The 18,191-nt window shown below is 39.7% G+C and overlaps 2 protein-coding genes across 3 annotated transcripts in view; both read right to left on the bottom strand.

The window, feature by feature from the left end:
- LHFPL3 (LHFPL tetraspan subfamily member 3) overlaps positions 1–18,191 on the bottom strand; it is a 606,934-nt gene that overhangs the window by 445,674 nt on the left and 143,069 nt on the right. The gene's annotated exons all lie outside the window — the stretch shown is intronic.
- Positions 10,295–11,860, bottom strand: LOC114507542 (F-actin-capping protein subunit beta-like). Its single transcript, XM_036010737.1, is given in 3 exon segments — positions 10,295–11,149; positions 11,151–11,259; positions 11,262–11,860. Coding segments are annotated over 3 exon segments (810 nt in total). The 5' UTR covers positions 11,806–11,860; the 3' UTR covers positions 10,295–10,992.

Raw genomic sequence — 18,191 nt, 5'->3', positions numbered from 1 at the left:
AAACAGCCATCCAGTCAGGGATGGTGCAGAGCCAATGCAAACCTTCACCTATCCACATGTATTGTCCTCGTCTTTATGATTCAATCCTCTGCTAAAAGGACTATATTAACAATCCCTTAATAATTCTTTAATAGAATAATACATTTATTGCATTTAGAAAAATTAAAGTTGCAAAACATCTTTCTACTAGATCTTTCATCTAGAATACACTACTGAAATATAATGGAATCTTTTAAAGCAATTTACCGAGTTCTGTGTAGTTTTGGGGTTAAATGTGATTATAACTGCATTTGTTTTATTATCTTGCTTCAAAATATAGATGAGATCATTAGTTTAATGATTTAAACCTCCCAATAAAAGAAATTAACGTAACAGATTGAGCTAATTCATCTTATTACTAGTCACCAGGTCTCTTTGGGGAGGGAAAACACTTTGTAATTAATGAAGCAATATTGGTACACTGAAAGCTAACACAAACACAAAGAATTCCCTCGTTCCCATGACAGCCTTTCTCCAAGGGCCTGGGAGCCACTGAGAATGGCTGACTGGCAGTAGAACTTTCCAAACAGAGCCCACACAAGGTGATATACTAAGGTACAACTTAAAGGAGAAGAGTTGGGTCATGCTTCTTTATGACCTTAATGTGTTTCTCCCCTTAAAAGTAAACACTAAAAAAAATGTAAACAATGCAGGCTTAGGATAGCAATAAAAATATTTCATTTGAAAGCACATGGACATCAATCACTTTATAGCCAGAACTCTGCTAAGCTGAGGAGGGAAGGTGTGATTCATGTTGCAAATGAGGGAACAGGTAAACCAGAGTTAAGTGGTTTTCCTAAGATCACCCATCCAGGTGATGACAAAGAGGGGCCCAGACTCCCTGTCTCCTGACTCATATCCCTATAGTTTTCCTCCTAAAGTATTTAAAATTATTCTCCTCAGGAATAAGATTAAGGCAGTAAAAGTCCTTACTAGCTATGTTCCATTCCATCACTTTTGGAGTAAGAAATGACTTTCAATCATGCTTCACTTAATTTGAGCGTTTATCAGTCACTGTACCTGGAAATGTCCATGCCCAAACATTACACCTATTGTCATCATGGAAGAACATTCACTGAACATTTTTGGAAATGGTTTTCAAAGGAAAAATAGATGAATACAGCTTTCCATTTAAAAATTTACTTAAATGTTCCAATTTTAGCTTAGAACATTTAGCTTAGCTTAGAATTGATTGTGGACCCATTTTCACCCCAACAGCTGGCATTTATAAGCATGTGTATTGCCAAAAAAGAAAATGCTATTAAAAATTGTTTCCATGTGCAGTGAGTGAAGCATAAGTGAATGTAATAAATGAGGATTAAAATCCATTTCAGATGAAAAGTTCTTGGACCAATTATCTCTTAGGGCAAAGATAAAATGTCTAAAACAAAGGGCAGAAGAAAGGTGTGATGAGGGAAGCCTCAGGGTCCCATGTTTTGAGAGAATGCATGAAGATTTTTTAACAGTCATGGTATTAGTGATTGATTTTGTTTTCATAGTAATAACCATAACCACAGTGATTAAAAACTGCATTTTTTTGGTTCTCAAGCTCACAAAATACATCCCACATGATTATCTTATTTAATCCTCACAATAACTCCATGTGGCAAATATTATTATATTTTTGTCATCATATTAGAGATTAAGAAACAGGATCAAAGATAAATCTGCCTTAAAAAAAGAAACTAGGCAAAAATCATTCAGGCCAAGGGCACCTGTGTCTACCCCACCCACATGCCTAGGTTTTCTGGCTTCCCTAAGACCCAGGCCATTGATAAATCCTGGCTTCCCATGTTTCATCTGTGCCAGGCTACAGCATGATAGGACACTGTGACTTAGGTATCCAGACTCTGATGTCAAAATGAACCAGGCTCTGGCTCTTCCTCTTCACCCCTCCAGGTGCCTGCTGCCTTCCATGGTGGCACTGCAGATGAGATTAATGGGCAGCACTGGGACATTAGTGCCACAGATGTGTGACTGGGCTCCAGGCAGGTGTCCAGCAGTGGGACTCTGCAGGGAAGAATGGCCGGCACTGTCCTCATCCCAGCAGATCTTGTATTCAGTTTCGCATTCTTAAGAAAGGATTGAAATTTCTGTTTATGCTCTCCTTTCCTCCTTTTTTTATTGTAGGATGGTAACCATAGTAACAACAGAATAAGAGAAATGAAATTTCACCCCAAAAATGCATATCATAGGCTGTTTACTATAAGTGGCAGATCTGTGAGCTCTCACAGATGAAGACAAAGGCTTCTGGTGTGGTTTTCAGCTGACTTTATTGTTCTACCTTTAATATATACATATATTATGCATTATATATCTTCACATTATGTATGTGTATATATTTTTATTAATAACATTCAAAAGGAAATTGTACTTTTAAGATTGAAATCTAAGAATTTTCTTTATCAGACAAATTAACAATGCTTTTAAAATATGTGTGTACCTTCATATTATGTGTATATTTTTTAAATTAATGATGTTCAGCCCTGGCTGGTATGGCTCAATGGATTGATTGCTGGCCTGCAAACCAAAGGGTCACTGGTTCAATTCCCAATCAGGGCACATGTCTGGGTTGCAGGCCAGGTCCCCAGTAGGGGGTGCACAAGAGGCAAACCACTGACATTTCTCTCCCTCTGCCTCCTTCTCTTCCCCTCTGTTTAAAAATAAATAAATGAAATCTTTTAAAAAATAATAATGTTCAAAAGAAATTTTACCTTTTGGGATTGACACGTAAGTATCTTCTTTACCACATGAATTAGCAGTGCTTTGTTCTTACAGGTAAGTAAAGCTTATAAATGCATAAAACATGCTCTGAGAAGAATGCTTTTGTTTTTTGTCAATCACACTTGATGGCCATTATAATGGTAATAAGATAATCTCCTCTATTCTCACACCCTTTGCTTCTCAGCTACCCAGAAAATCACCTATAAAACCTGGGTCTCTCACCATGAAAGAAGCTGTGGAATGATTTATCTTATTTCTAGGGAAATTAGGGGCTGGTTAGGGTAGGATTGACAGAGTGAGCAAAAGGGACCTTACTCTCCATTTATGCTTTTCATTTTATATTACAAAGAAGTGACATCTAGAAAATTATTTGCAGAAAGTTCATAAGAACTGGAAAGTTTATAAAAACTTAGATTAAAAAAAATTTAGGTTTTCTCTCCCTCCCTTTCCAGAAAAGCTTTGTATTCACATCCTGTATGTACTGCTCCATACTATACACAAAAAACAAGCCCAGCTCCTGCCCTCAGTGGGTTTAACATCTAGTAGTGATGACAAGATACGTATTCAAGGGCATATGTTCAATTAGACTTAAGCTGAAGTAATACAGGTTAATAGCTAAACACAGACTTTAGAACCAGCAACACTTTGTTTAAAATCCTGGTTCTTCTATTTAGTAGCTGTGCAATGTCAGACCATTGGCTCATCTTCTCAAAGTGAAGTTATAAGTGAGGATTAAATGAGAGAATGTACACAGAGTGTCTGGCATGCACTGAGAAAAAATGAAGTGAAGCACTGCTCACATAAAGGTTCCATAAAGTCCAAAGTGGGTGTTGACTCTGTCTGGTCAGGTGTGGAGGGAAGGAGTTGAGCTTTTCTCTGATTAGGAGATATTTGAACCATAGAAATGCTTTAGGAGGGGTGGAAGTAGAGAGGGCAACATATTGAATAACCAGCTATAATCTTGGCTTCTGCCTCTTGCTTATCGCTGTTTACAGACTCAGGAAGAAGATCTGGTGGAAAAGAAGGGATGGAAGTAGGAGTGATAATGGGTAGATGAAGGTCCTCAGAAAGACAGGAGGAAATGGAATCAAAGATGCAAAGAGAGGGAACAAGGTGAACAACTACCTCCTCCTCAAAGACAGAAAGGAAAGGAGAGAGGGTGGTTAAAATGGAAACATTTTAAATTGAAAAAGCAAGGAATTTGAGGGTTTTAATAAGTCAAGTATCTTTCAAATTATCAGACAGGGTAGTTATAAATAAATGTAAAAGCAGAATAGATTTTCATAGAATTTCTATAACAACCAGAACCATATATCTTGAATATTTATTATTACACAATATTTATTAAGCTGGTCTGTGCTAACTATACAAGGTTCCAAATGGAAAATACAGCCAACAAAACAGCTGTATGTGCCAGGCAAAGCACGAAGGCAGAGCTATTGCCCAGTATACCTTGCAAGGCACCATTTTTGGGATGATTTCACTATAGTCTAGGGTCTCACTCTGGGTTCAGTCATGTTTTGAATGGATCCATTTCAGAGATTACTGGTTTGAAACTTAAACATTCTCCCTAAAATGAGTCAATACTAAGCAATTTGGGGCAAGGCAATGTCCTCTTTGCCCTCAAGGCCCAGTGCTTCAAATGTTACTATTCTATTTCTATTATAGAAATTTTAATGTTGTTTCCTGTTAACTACTTGTAAATAAGAGAAACAATTATTTAATGAGGTATCAAATGCAAAACCAACACTTAAAAATAAAATCCAATTAATAATAGTATTGTTATTCAAACAATCCTGTACTTCTTATCTATTGGTTGATCATTTATGTTAGGACAGGAAAACATCTTTAAAGCTTTCAAAATTAACTCTTGGTGAATCAGCACATACTAAAGGAAACATTCAAACCAAGTTAACTTTTTCCACATTGACATTCGGCACTGGTACACATATATACACACACATTTCCTTAGAACACATCTTAATTTCTGTGTAACTGCTGAATGAGAATGTTTACTCTTAAATATTAAGAATGTGTTAAAATATGATGGGAATGAAATTGAGGATGTAAATTAGCAAGTTTGAATTTTTTTTTCTAATTTGGTACTTGGTGTCCTATGTTAGTCATTTGAATTTGGATGGGAAAACTTTTTATAGATTGTTTTGGATATGTTACAATGTTTAATGTGGATCATATAAACATAGACTACAACAGGAATCATTTTTATATGTAAAATGATTATAACTCTATACTTGTTTGTTGATTTTATGCCTCCATTCTCCCAACCCCACTTACTCAGCACTCACTGAGAAAGGGCATGGTGGGAGAAGGCTGGGCAGCTGGCAATCAGCCCTCCCCTACTGGGATCTAACTTACCCACTACAGCTATTTGGTAGTGCTCCATTATTTCCCTGCCCACCCTGAGGCAATGTGTGGGCTAGTATTTTTATATTTGGGTCCCTTCTACCATCTGTACTTTGTTTTTTTTTTTACAGGGAAAAGTTCTTGCAATTTTGCCAAGCTTGATAGGGTCATCGCTTATAATGCTAAATGAAAATACCTAAAAGAAATATGAACATGGAACTTCAGCTGAAATATGTTATGGTCTACAAGGGGATAGATACACCTATGCACACATTAAAAATCCCCTAAAGCTTGACAGAAAGTGATCATTTTCCAAGCCATTCCTCAATCTATATATTCTGTGGGAAAGCAGAGTACTGACAGAACTCCTAGTTAGCTGAGTGCTGATGCAAAAGGTAAATCTATGGTGTCAGGATAGAAATGAAATCTCAGCATTGCATATCTGAGTCTCTGGTCCAATGTAAACTACCAAAGCCACAGTTGGAGTGAGACCTATAGTTCCTGCTCTCTGGGCTCTGCTTTTTGAATTGCCCATCCCTAAATCCTGGGGCCCTGGGATCTAGATGTCAATCATTCCAGGAACTTTCCAAATGAATTCCATATGTAAATAAACTCCTATGCAAATTCTTGAGGGAGCCTGGAGGGGTCACCAGCATTTAGTTTGAGGACAAGAGAGGAAGAGGACTGAGCATGGATGGCTGTCTATTTTAACAGCAGCTCCTTAAGAAGGCCTTAAAACAGGGGGTGGCACCTCAAAAAGAAACATGTGAGAGGGGGAAAAAGTGAATTCCAGAGAGTAGTATTTAGATAGAAAAGGCTCTATCTAAAAAAAGAATTAGGGCAAGATTTTTGGCAAAATATTACATCAGCTTTTTCCTGCTTATCTTTCTGGTCATTATTACAGTTTTAAACATGGGGTGGTTTAATTTTTTATTTTAATAGCCTTAGGTCTTAACATTCTTTTGTGGTTTTCTGTGTACCCAATGGAGTGTGAAGAGTTTGATTCCTTTTTTTTTTTTTTTTAAAAGCTGCCTATTATGAGCAGGGGGAATTCTTGAATCTGAGTACTCAGGGGTTGATTTTCAGATATTCTGCCAGGTCAAGAAGAATCAATGCCCCCATGCGTTGGCTTCAGCCTCTGGTTTCTCTGGAGAGGGATCATTATTTATTTATAAACCTCATGAATTAGAGAGAGATCTCACTCTACTGGGGGTGATTTGAGCTGCTTCCATGGAAAGGTCACCTGGTAGTATTGGAGCAAAGGGAAGTACCTGGAAGGATGAGAGAATGTTGGCCACTCATTTGGTGATTATTTTTATCTTAATTAACAAATTAATTAGGAAAAAATGGTTAGGCAATAGTGTCTAGTTGCTAAAGAAAAAGAAAGTGGACAGCTAGGAAGGTTAAATGTGGGGCTAATGATAAAACTATAGAAACTATCTGAAAAGCTACAAAATTGCCTAACAAGGGTTGATGATGAGGCAGACTCAGTGGTTGGTGCAAATCTCTCTCCAGCCCCTACAGTATCCTGAGGGATAGGTAGAACATAGAGACTCTCCTGAGAAGCACTTATTAAGCCTGCAGTGAGCCACTGCAGGAATTTAAAGGTCAGGTGTCAGCAGTAAAAGGGCTGTAAAACACACAGCTGTTTGTACCCAGCCACATGGCAAATAAGAAGGAACTGACCCTCCACAAAAATCTCTGTTTCCAAGTTATTCCAGTGACCTAGACAGTCACATCCACCTGGACTTGGGCGAGGTATTAGTAAGAGCCGGGTCCCTGTCCTCACATTTCTCAGTGCCTAGAGTTGAGTAACCTGTGGTTTCATTCTTACCTGGGGTTTTGAGTTGCAACATATCCCTGGCAAGGGGGAACTGAAAGAGCCCAAGGTCAGTTATTTGGTTCTTGTGCTGCCCCTCTGGTGACCATTACACTAATTTATTAAATAAGTATTTATTGAGACACACTAGATAATGAGGACACAAAAGTAAGAGACGACATGTTTGCAGATTTGAACTGAAATGTAAAGAATAAACAGGAATTCCCTGGGTTCTATTCTGAATTACACATAGAATTTGCAAGGCTCACTGCAAATGAAAATTCAGGGCCCCTTGTTTAGAAAATATTAAGAATTTGAAAACAGTGACAGTAAAGCCATAAATTATGGGGGGGAGTGGCTTCTGAGCACAGGACATTGTGACTGCATAGGTCACACGTCCATGAAGCCAGCCCTAGTCATACAACCTTGTTCTCTTTGCCTAAACCCCCAGTCTCTCAGTTACTTGGGACCTGCCTTTTACCACTTTCTACTCATTCTCAGTGGCTGAGTCTGGTTCCTACTAAGTGCTGAGACCTTGATGCCTGCCTGGAACTTTGCTGCATGCTCTGGACTTTCTACATGCAGTGAGGCTCCCTGACACTGCATTCCTACCCAATCTATACCTGCCGTCTGCTGCCCTACATTTAGATGCCCAATGCTGCCTGGTCAGCTGGAATTTCTCACGCTCTTCACCAGTTGACACTCCACTAAGGAATGAAAATGTAGGTATAATTCAGGTTCTGGATCTTCCAAATCCTCAGGCTCTGGAGGTGAGAGTAGTTGTACAGTCATTACCCTATAGTGAAAAGAAATGTCCCAGGATCCCAAACTCAAGTAGACCAGATGAAAAGCAGTGTGACTGCCATCTTGGCCTTTTTATACCAAAGATCTTACCCCTTTCATGGAAAAGTAAACTAATAAAAAGAGCATTTGTCCCTAAAGAATTAAAAATTCAAAAAGGAATGTTGGTAAGTACATGGTTGTATAACTCAGCATTTTCCTTTCTCCTCTAGAAAATCATCCAAAAGCATACTCAATTGTTGGCAAAACTAAAAGAAGAAACTAAAATATCTGTAGAGGTTGCCAAAAGTAATCCAGTTCACTCAGGAGCTGCATGGGGGAACTGGAGAGGAGCCAAGCAGAGATTTCTATGGCAAGAACTCCACTGTGGGAGATTTCAGAAAAGAATGACAAAAATACACTTTCTGAAGTTAAGAAGCCTATTTCAAGGGGACTTTGCCTGCAACAAGGGTAGTGGAAAGGGAAGTGAGCTAACTAGGTTTAGTTCAGAGAAGCAAAGGAGAATGGACTACATGACAAATTCTGAAGACAAGCCATATTTGCAGGAAGCACCTTGCCTTGGTAGCAGTCAAGAGGAAGAAAGCCTCAGGTTTGTGAATCCCAAATACAATGCAGTATTACCCTTGTGCCTCCCTACCTTCAATTAAAAGTAAAAAAGTGATATAAAACCCAGTGTCTAGTTTCCATAGACGAAGCAGAGGAAACTATGAAAGGGATCTTTTCCATGCCTAAAACATGCAGAAAAATTCTATTCCATACAAAAACTTTAAAAGGAACATAAGTACAATGCTATTTAAACAATGCTATTGTTGTTCCAAGGAAAAACAATAAAAGGAATATTTATAAACTCTTTTTATGTGGTATGCATAATATTAATGTCAAAAAATAGAGAGTGCACAGAAAAATGTCCCAAACCACAGGTCAATGTTACTTATGGACATTAATGTAACAATCTTTTTAATAAAGATTTTATTTATTTATTTTTTAGAGAGAGGGGAAGGGAGGGAGAGAAACATCAATGTGTGGTTGCCTCTCACGCACCCCCTACTGGAAACCTGGCTGGTCTGCATCCCAGGCATGTGCCCTGAGTGGGAATCCACCTGGCAACCCTTTGGTTCGCAGGCCAGCATTCAATTCACTCAGCCACACCAGCCAGGGCTCAGTGTAAAAATCTTAAATAAAATACTAGTAAATGAAACTCAACAGTACCTTAAGGCTTAAGTAATAATAACCAAATGGATGGTTCAATATTTAGAATTATATTAATATAATTCACTATACCAGTAGTTCCAAGAAAATAAAAACATAAGATCATCACAATTTTAATTCTTTAAAAAATGAAGACTCTATAAAATGAGAATTAAGGGGTACTATCTTTGCTTAATAAAATATCGTTCTCTTAGTGCAAAAGTCAGCATTGTGCCTAGCAACTGAGAGGATAGGAATAAGATATGGAAGACAGAGTTTTCACTGTATATATTTAAATACAACATAATGTTAAATCACATGGATGAATTACCTATGAAAAACTGTTTAAATAATATGTTAAAAAAGAAAAGACCTTTTCATCAGGTCTTCATTCACCTGCCTGCCACTCCATTTTCATCTTTGGGAAATTGTTTCTATTCTGTTTGAGTTACCTTAAGCCTTTTGCGTCACCCACCTAGGGGGAGAAGAGAGACTTCAAGAGGGTAAGTTCAAAAGGAATTGATAACCCAATGACATCAACAGGAGCACACTCCTTGTGCACCCCAGAGTGTTTAACCTTCTCTCTTCCCTTCCCCATCATGCCCTCCAGTACTTTGACAAAGAGATGTCCATGAGAGATGGCATGAAGGAGGAAAGGAGATCAAAGGTGTCTATATGTGAGGATGGAGTGAGTGAGGTAGGGAGCAGGCCTTGAGACCCAGTATGAGTTGGGGAGTGTCACTCGTACCTGTCTGTTCTGTCTTGCTTTCTTTCATCTTTCATGGCCAGTGACACCAATCAAAGTCAGATGGAGGAAGAAGTGGGATGCTGTCACAGTGTAGCAAGACAAGATTTGTTTTTTTTTTTTTTAAAGGACATAAGGACCTAAATAACATCAAATCATTGAAGGAGAAGAAGGGAAAGAAATAAAAATTCTAATCTCCAGGTCTAATAAGACTTGAAAATCTCAAGGATACTATTTAAAAGCATTTGATTAAAGTTGATATATAAGCCAACTCTTTTCATTTACTCAATGTCTTACATGAAATGACTACATGTCTAAAATACAAGTTTAAGAATTATTACTAAGTTACTTGGAAAACTATATTACAAAATGTCAAGATTATCTTACCTACATATTTATTTTTAAAACACTTTATTGATTATGCTATTACAGTTGTGTCATTCCTCCCCCCTTTACTCCCCTCTGCCCTGCACACTCCCTCCCACCCACATTTCCCCCATTTAGTTCATGTCCATGGGTCATATATATATAAGTATATAAGTTCTTTGGCTTCTACATTTCCTATACTATTCTTAACCTCCCCCTGTTTATTTTCTTTCTTTTTTTAAATTGTGTCCCAGTTTCTTTTTATTTATTTTTTGTTTTATTTTTCTTTTTTTTAAGTATGGAAGCTCAAGTATAAGATGTAGATTTTTTTAAGCTTTACAAAAAAAACAAAATAAAACAAAAACTCCTTTTGCATTCCATAAAAATTGACAGAAAAGCACCTGATCAGAAGAGCAGAACGGCCAACGGCCTGCCCCGGCGCCCCCACATGGTGGCCTCCGCGGGGCGGGTCTGGGCTGTGTGGGACAGTGCCCAGGGCCACCTCTTCTTTCTCCCAGAGCCGCCCCTGCCCCCACCCCCAAGCAACTCTGAAACACACGTGGAATTAGATTTCCAGTTTTTCTTCTATCTTTCATACACCACAGTTATTTCATAAAATTTTTTTGTTTTCCATTTTTTACACCAATGTAACAAAAAGGTGGGAGGAAGGGGAGGCAGGCAGACAGTGTATCTGATGCCTGTAAACAGGGGCGGGGTGAACAAACGCACACAGTCTCTAGGAAACATCGAGTCTGACAGCAGGCCTTGGAGACGAGGAGGTGTTAGCGGCTTTATTTTCAGGGTGTGACAGCGCTGTGCAGGTCCGGACGCAGGTTGTGGTGTGACCTGTCGGGGTGGGGAGGGACGGGGCAGGGAGCAGAAAGTGAGTTTCCTAAGAAAGGAACCTATCGAGTGCATGGCAGGTAGTGCAGCGTGAAGCAGAGGTTTAACATTTCTGCTTTCTCTTCAACGCCTCCACCAGGTCGTTCTTAAGAGCTTCTTGTTTGCATTTGCCTGCAAACGTCTGCACAGACCTCAGCCCACTGACAATGTCCTTTGTTTTCCCAAAGTATATCTCATTTAGTGTACTTCTGATTTTGTTCCATGTCCTCTACCAGGCGGCCGATGTTGGCTATGTGCAGCGAGCTGTCGCTCCCAGTTTCGTCCTTCTCCATCTGTCTGGTCAGGCTGCCTCCGAGGTTCCTGGTGCCAAGCCGGATTTGTTGGTTTGCAGCCACAGCATCACCATGGAGGTTGGCTTGTCATGGGCAGTACGACCACTGGACTTCTGCACTTCCACCACGTGGATGGAGTCCCAGCAGCCTTTGATCTTCTTTGATCCGTCTCCAGCCTTCTTTATGAGGATCACTCCCGCGAAGCAGTGATCCAGATCCCAGAGGTAGACAGACCAGACGCTGCCTTCAAAATACAGGTCTTGGTACTGGTCAAAGGCATTGTTGGCTTCCACCTCCAGCTTTCTCAGCCAAGTAGAAGGCGTGGCCCCGTCTTCCAAGGGAGGGTCATACTTGTTACTCCATGGTGACCTATAGGAGTCCCTGTCTCTGTTGTAATCGCACAAAAGGTAATCCTTTCCCACCACCTTGTCTCTGGCGATTTTCAGTGGCTGGTCAACAGAAGACAGGAGATCATTGCATAGACTGGGGACCAGGTCGATCAGGTCGCTGAGGTTTTTCTCGATCTGCTGTGGAGGCAGGTGCCTCATTAAGTCCAAGGCACAGTCCAGCTGCTGATCACTCATGGTGGCGGCGTCGGAGGCGGTCGCGGTCCCGGTCCCGGCCCTGGTGTCTATGGCTCCCTCCTATTTATTTTCCACCTACCATTTATGCTACTTATTCTCTGTACCTTTTCCCCCTCCCCCACTGATAACCCTCCATGTGACCTTCATTTCTGTGGTTCTCTCCTGTTCTAGTTGTTTGTTTAGTTTTTTATTTTTGTTTTAGGTGTGGTTGTTAATAACCGAGTTTTTTGTCATTTTACTGTTGATAGTTTTGATCTTTTTCTTAGATAAGTCCCTTTAACATTTCATATAAGAAGGGCTGGGTGATGATGAACTCCTCTAACTTGACTTTATCTGAGAAGCACTTCATCTGCCCTTCCATTCTAAATGACAGTTTTCCTGGACAGAGTAATCTTGGATGTAGGTCCTTGCCTTTCGTGACTTGCAATACCTCTTTCCAGCCCCTTCTTGCCTGCAAGGTTTCTTTGAAGAAATCAGCTGACAGTCTTATGGGCACTACTTTGTAGGTAACTGTCTCCTTTTCTCTTGCTGGTTTTAAGATTCTTCCCTTATCTTTAATCTTGGCTAATGTAATTATGATGTTTCTTGGAGTATTCCTCCTTGGGTCCAACTTCTTTGGCACTCTCTGAGCTTCCTGGACTTCCTGGAAGTCTATTTCCTTTGTCAGATTGGGGAAGTTCTCCTTCATTATTTGCTCAAATAAATTTCAATTTCTTGCCCTTCCTCTTCTCCTTCTGGCACCCTTATGATTCAGATGTTGGAAACTTTAAAGATGTCCTGGAGGTTCCTAAGCCTCTCCTCATTTTTTTTGAATTTTCTTTTCTTTATTCTGTTCTGTCTGAATGTTTCTTTCTTCCTTCTGGTCCACACTGTTGATTTGAGCCCTGGTTTCCTTCCTGTCATTGTTGGTTCCCTGTACACTTTCCTTTATTTCACTTAGCATAGTCTTCAGTTTTTCATCTAGTTTTCGACCATATTCAATGAATTCTGTGAGCATTCTGATTACCAGTGTTTCAAACTGTGCGTCTGATAGTTTGGCTATCTCTTCATTGCTTAGTTGTATTTTTTCTGGATCTTTGACCTGTTCTTTCATTTGGGCCTTTTTTTTTTTTTTGGTCTTGGTGTGCCTGTTATGCAGTAAGGGGCAGAGCCTTATGCATTCACTGGGTGGGACAACCCACATCACTGTGTTGTGATGCTGTATGTGGGGGAGGGGTCCGAGAAGGAACAATGGCACTTGCTCCACTCTCTACTGGTTTCCAGTCACTTCCGCTGCTACCCACAAGCAACTAGGGCACTTCTGGAGCTGATTCCTGTGTGGGTGGCTTTGTGTATGTGCTAGGACCCTGTGGGTCTCTCCAGAAAACACTCCTATGAGGCTGGGAGTTTCTCCCCCTGCTGCCCTAACCCCCACAGGTGTTTTCAGTCAGAAGTTTGAGGCTTACTTCCCCATACTGGAACCCCGGGTTGTGTGGTCTGGCACACTCCCCAGTTGTTCGTGCTGGTTTATCTGCACAAGAATGTGGGACCGCCCAGTCCACAATCTGCCACCTTACTGGGTCCACCAGCCACTGCCTTGCCTGACAGCTGCTGCCTTGCCCACCCCAGTCCTCCAGCCACCCCCTTGCTGTGAGTCCCCTCTACTGGGCTGCCCATCTCCACTCCTCCTACTGGTCTGGATGAATATTTATTCTTTAACTCCTTGGTTGTTGGACTACATAGAATTCGGTTTTCTGGTTGTTTTTTGTTTTTAAATTTGTTGTTGTCCTTCTTTTGGTTGTGTGAAGAGGCACAGTGTGTCTACCTACCTACATATTTATTTTTAAATTTCATTTATGTGATATACTATTTTTCATTGAGACAAACATTAAAAATAACTGTTCAAAAGTCTGTATGTCATTAAAAAACCTTGCTCTTTTGTTAAGAAAGAAAATAATTATAAAAAACTAATATAACATTTTTTTACTTGTGATTAATTATATTATTTATTTATTCATTTTTAAGTACTTTTAAATTTTATTGTTGTTCAAGTACAGTTTTCTGCCTTTTTCCCCCCTCCTCTCCTCGCTACACCAGCCATCCCCATCTCCCTCCCCTGATTCCACCCACCCTTGGTTTTGTCCATGTGTCCTTTATACTTGTTCCTTAAAACCTTTCACAACCAATATAACATTTATAAGATGGTGAATTTGAGTGGCAGTCATAATGATTTATACCTTACTTGTTTAATCTCAGGGCTCAAAAACAATTTATCAACAATTAATTAAGCATTACCACTTGCTGAAGATTGTTTTCCATCCTACTTTAGGACAAAATAGGCATCTAAGGGAACATAATCAATCTTGCAAAACAAGTCTGGACTAAGAGAGAGAACCAATGAGTGGGTCCTGCTCTGTGATTGGTTGGTAAAATGGTCCCCAAACTTGTTTTTATTGCACTGAGTACATTTTCACAGAATTTAATGACTTCTGTCTACTTGGAGTCAATACCTAAATTCTGTGATTACTTCAAACTCTGAAAAACCAAAGTTGAGAGTATATCTACGTGTTTCCACATGTGTCCACCTCATCAGGGCACAAAGTATATACAACATAGTTCCTGTAATCCTGTGTACATTTACATATGGGTAGTTAGTAAACACTGTCCAAAAAACTAAAACCCAGATGGAGCCTTGGTTTTATAACAAGATATGCTGAACATTTTTTCCAAGATCTTCTCCATTCCTCTGACTGGACCACAGCCAGCTTGTGAGTCAAGAAGGAGAACATCTGGCATAAGAAAAGGTGGCATATGGCACACTGGGCAACTTGCCAGATGCCTTTTGGATTCTAAATCTGTTCAATGTTCAGAAGATGTAAGCAATTGCTGTTTTAGGGTTCAAGGAAGTGGCAGGGAGAAGGAGAAACAAGAAAAGCAAACCTCAGAAAGGCAGTATCTTCTTTTAGCCCCATTTGTGACAAATGACTCACTCTTCCTGATACACTCATTGGAGCAGGGAGAGAGAGTCATGGGGGTGTAAATACACAAGAGTCTAAAAGGACAGACTCGAAAAAGAGCTTTTCTAACTACCCCTCTGATGGGACATCCACTCAGGGTGAGAAGAGTGGCTTGAAAGAGGTTCCATCTGAGCAAATACATGATTGACTACAACCTTTAGAACTCCTTAACCAGGAAGATCTGGCTCCATGAGAGGGCTTCCAGTCCATTAGTGGGGCTTAGATTGGGTCCTAGAAGCAGAGCCCCAGCCAAGTCATTTTGCAAGTGATTTACCAAGGGAGTGTTGTCAAGAAGCAAACTTGTAAGGGAATTAAGGAAGAGGGTGATGACAGGAGAAGAAGATAAACAAGGATTTGATTCAACTGAAATCTAACCTCAGTATGATCTCCTAGGGAACTCTACAGTGTGAGTAGCCAGCACAACAGAATTCTTTCACCTTGAGAAAAAGGAGCTGTGCTTTTTTACTCCTTTATTAATCAGTCCTCAGTTGCAGACTAACCCTGAGGGGAAGGAAGCCTGAACTACACAGGCAGGGCAATTACCCTCCAATAAAAAAAAGGTATGAATGTGAGCCTATAGCAGCCGACAGTCAAGAGGTGGGAGGAATAGGTGGGTGCACTGTTACAGATATGAGCAGAGCACCAATAGCTGCTACCACACAGTGACATATCCTAGATTGAAAGGTCAACTGCTCAGTCCTTGAACCTATCTCCTTTTAAAAGAGTTATTTTCAGAAGCAATGGCTCTTATTAACACTAAAAAATTCTTGGGTGGGTGGCCATATATATTGTATATAGAAGACATTTAAAAATTTCAACTGCTCTTTATGCACAACAGTACTCTGTTAGAGTACAGGATGTGGCAGTGTTTACAGTTGTGAGTGTGTGCAAAACAGTGTTTATTCTTGTATTATTATTTGTTAATTACTGTATGATTTTCCATACAAATAACTGTAAATCTACTTTCATACCACCCCATATTTTCATGAACATACTGGATTCCTCACCAGCTCCCATGCCCCCACCCTCTTTTCTGATTCCCAAATTCCAACCACATTTCCTCTTTCTTCTCCTTCTATACCCATAAGACTTCCCATGCTCTATTCTCACTGCTCCTTAATGATGGCATCTATGCTTTACAGAAGGAAACACACATAACCAGAGCTCAGAACTCTTTTCTCAAAAAGCAAGAACTCTATACAGGGAGCCTCTTTTCTGTACCAGCTATCTCCAAACTAGCTGAGTTTGGTCTGTAGCTTCTGAATTGCCATTTTTACTACAGGCAAAATGAGCTTTTTTGTGTAAGCAGCTTATAACTATAATTTAAGGAGCACTGAAAATAAAATACCCTTTTGACTGTCTAGTCTGAAATCTGAGCCATCAATATTTATTCATACATTCTTTCAGTAAATATCCAGTCTTGCTACATGTCAGGCACAGCACAGAGCATGCAATGAATCAGGCAGAGTCCCTATGTTCCAGGGATTTAGTGTATTAGAGGGAGGCTACACAATAGGGAAAGCACTCCAGGCAGAGAGAGCAGCATAAGCAAAGTTAGAGAGGTAAGAAGTGTCCAGAACTGTTGGAGACATACAAGTAATTTTGTGTGGCTAGAGCCTAGAAAGAGAAAAAATGAGAGATGAGGTCAGAATGAGAAGTGGAGAGCCTGATTATGGAGGGCTTTGTACCCCATATAAACACTTTATCCTGAGACTAATGAGAAGACACTGAAGGCCAGAAAAGTGGGATGTGACTTGGGTTTGGTAATTCAGAAAGATAATTCTTTCTAAAGCAATATGATCGAGATATTCGAGGAAGTGAGTGTGGAGACAGGGAACTTGATCAGGACTACTGTGGTCATCTGTATGAGCAATGATAGGACCATGAACTAAGGAGGAGTAGTGGAACAGACAGTAAAACACAGATGGCTTTTTTTATTGTTAAGGCGTGTCCTTATTCAAGGGTCTTATTCATAGATGTGTAGAATGTCAGTGTTAGAATAGCCCAGCATTTAACAGATGAGAATCATATTGCCCAGCAAGGCTAAGTGACATGATTGACTAATAGCAGAAATGAGACTAGAAAGTCTGTCTCCTCATTTCATCCCAGCAATTCCCAACATGTGGTTCCTTAAAAGGCCAGAACTAGTGCTTTATTTCATAAACAAATGCATATCACACTTCTCTAAATACATCAGAATTCCTACCACTCCATCCTCAACTACTCTAGTTTGTGAATATCTACTGATATAAATTCCTGATTTTGTCCATGGGTTATTCAAGATTTCATTGAGGTTAGCTTATTTGCATGCCAAATTCCTGTTTTATGCATGACCCTGTTCTGGTCATACCTTCCTCTTTGAGTAGAACAATAGTAGAAAATGTTCCATAGTTTATTTTTTTCAGGTACTTAACTTTCTAATGAAGTGGTTCAAAACAACTTACAACAGAGAGCTGTGCAAGTAGGCAACTCTCAACTTGGCAACTGGGCATAAATAATTGATATTCAACCCCACAGTTACATAGCTTTGAAACATTCTGAGAATAAGCTACTCCAATTGTCCAAGTAAAGTTGTGCATTCTCATTTCTATTCCAAATACTGTTTCAATATTATGGAAGGGAATTTTCTCTGTAATTTTTCATCTGCAGTTGGCTAGAGTGTCTGTGACTGGCTAGTCAAAATTAAGTGTTAGTATGAATATCTATGCCTTTTTAAAATGGTGGGGGGGTTGTCATTTGTTGAGCATTGGCTATGTGTCAGGTACTGAAGTAAAGGATTTGCATATGTAATCTCATTTGATCTCCACAACAGTTCTGTAAGTAGAATCATTATTTCCATTTTACAGTTAAGAAGAGAGGCTCAGAGAGGTTGAATGATTCATCATAGGTCCCACAGTACCAGGTTTCATATTAGGATCTATCTTTCTCCAAGGCCCTAATTACCTACTATGCAACATTTCTTCTCTCCGTACTTATATCCATGACAAAATGCTTCAAAATTTTTACTATAAAAGTGTGATGTGTAAATATCACTTAACCTTCATATGAAAGTTTCCATTTTCTGTTCTGCATATGAAGATAATGAAATCTATTTTGCCAACCTTACAGACTAGTCATGAGGAACAAATGAGCTAACCAACAAGAAAGTTCTAGAAAATAAACTGCTACACAAACAGGAAGTATTACTCTATGCGTAGTATGTAGTATGCCCAACTGTGGACATTGGGAAGAGAAAACAGATGCTGAGGCAGTTAGAGCTTGAGTCTTGCAGATGTGGCAAACTTGGGAAGTCTGAAAATCGAATGTATTTCCCCCTAGGAGCTGTTTAATGTTAGCAGAAGTGGAAGACGTGCCCTGTTTGTCCCCTCAACATCTTCTGTTAGTTCAGGG

This window comes from Phyllostomus discolor, chromosome 10 (genome assembly GCF_004126475.2).
Source record: "Phyllostomus discolor isolate MPI-MPIP mPhyDis1 chromosome 10, mPhyDis1.pri.v3, whole genome shotgun sequence".
Lineage (NCBI taxonomy): Eukaryota > Metazoa > Chordata > Mammalia > Chiroptera > Phyllostomidae > Phyllostomus > Phyllostomus discolor.
This window is presented reverse-complemented; position numbering and strand designations above follow the sequence as displayed.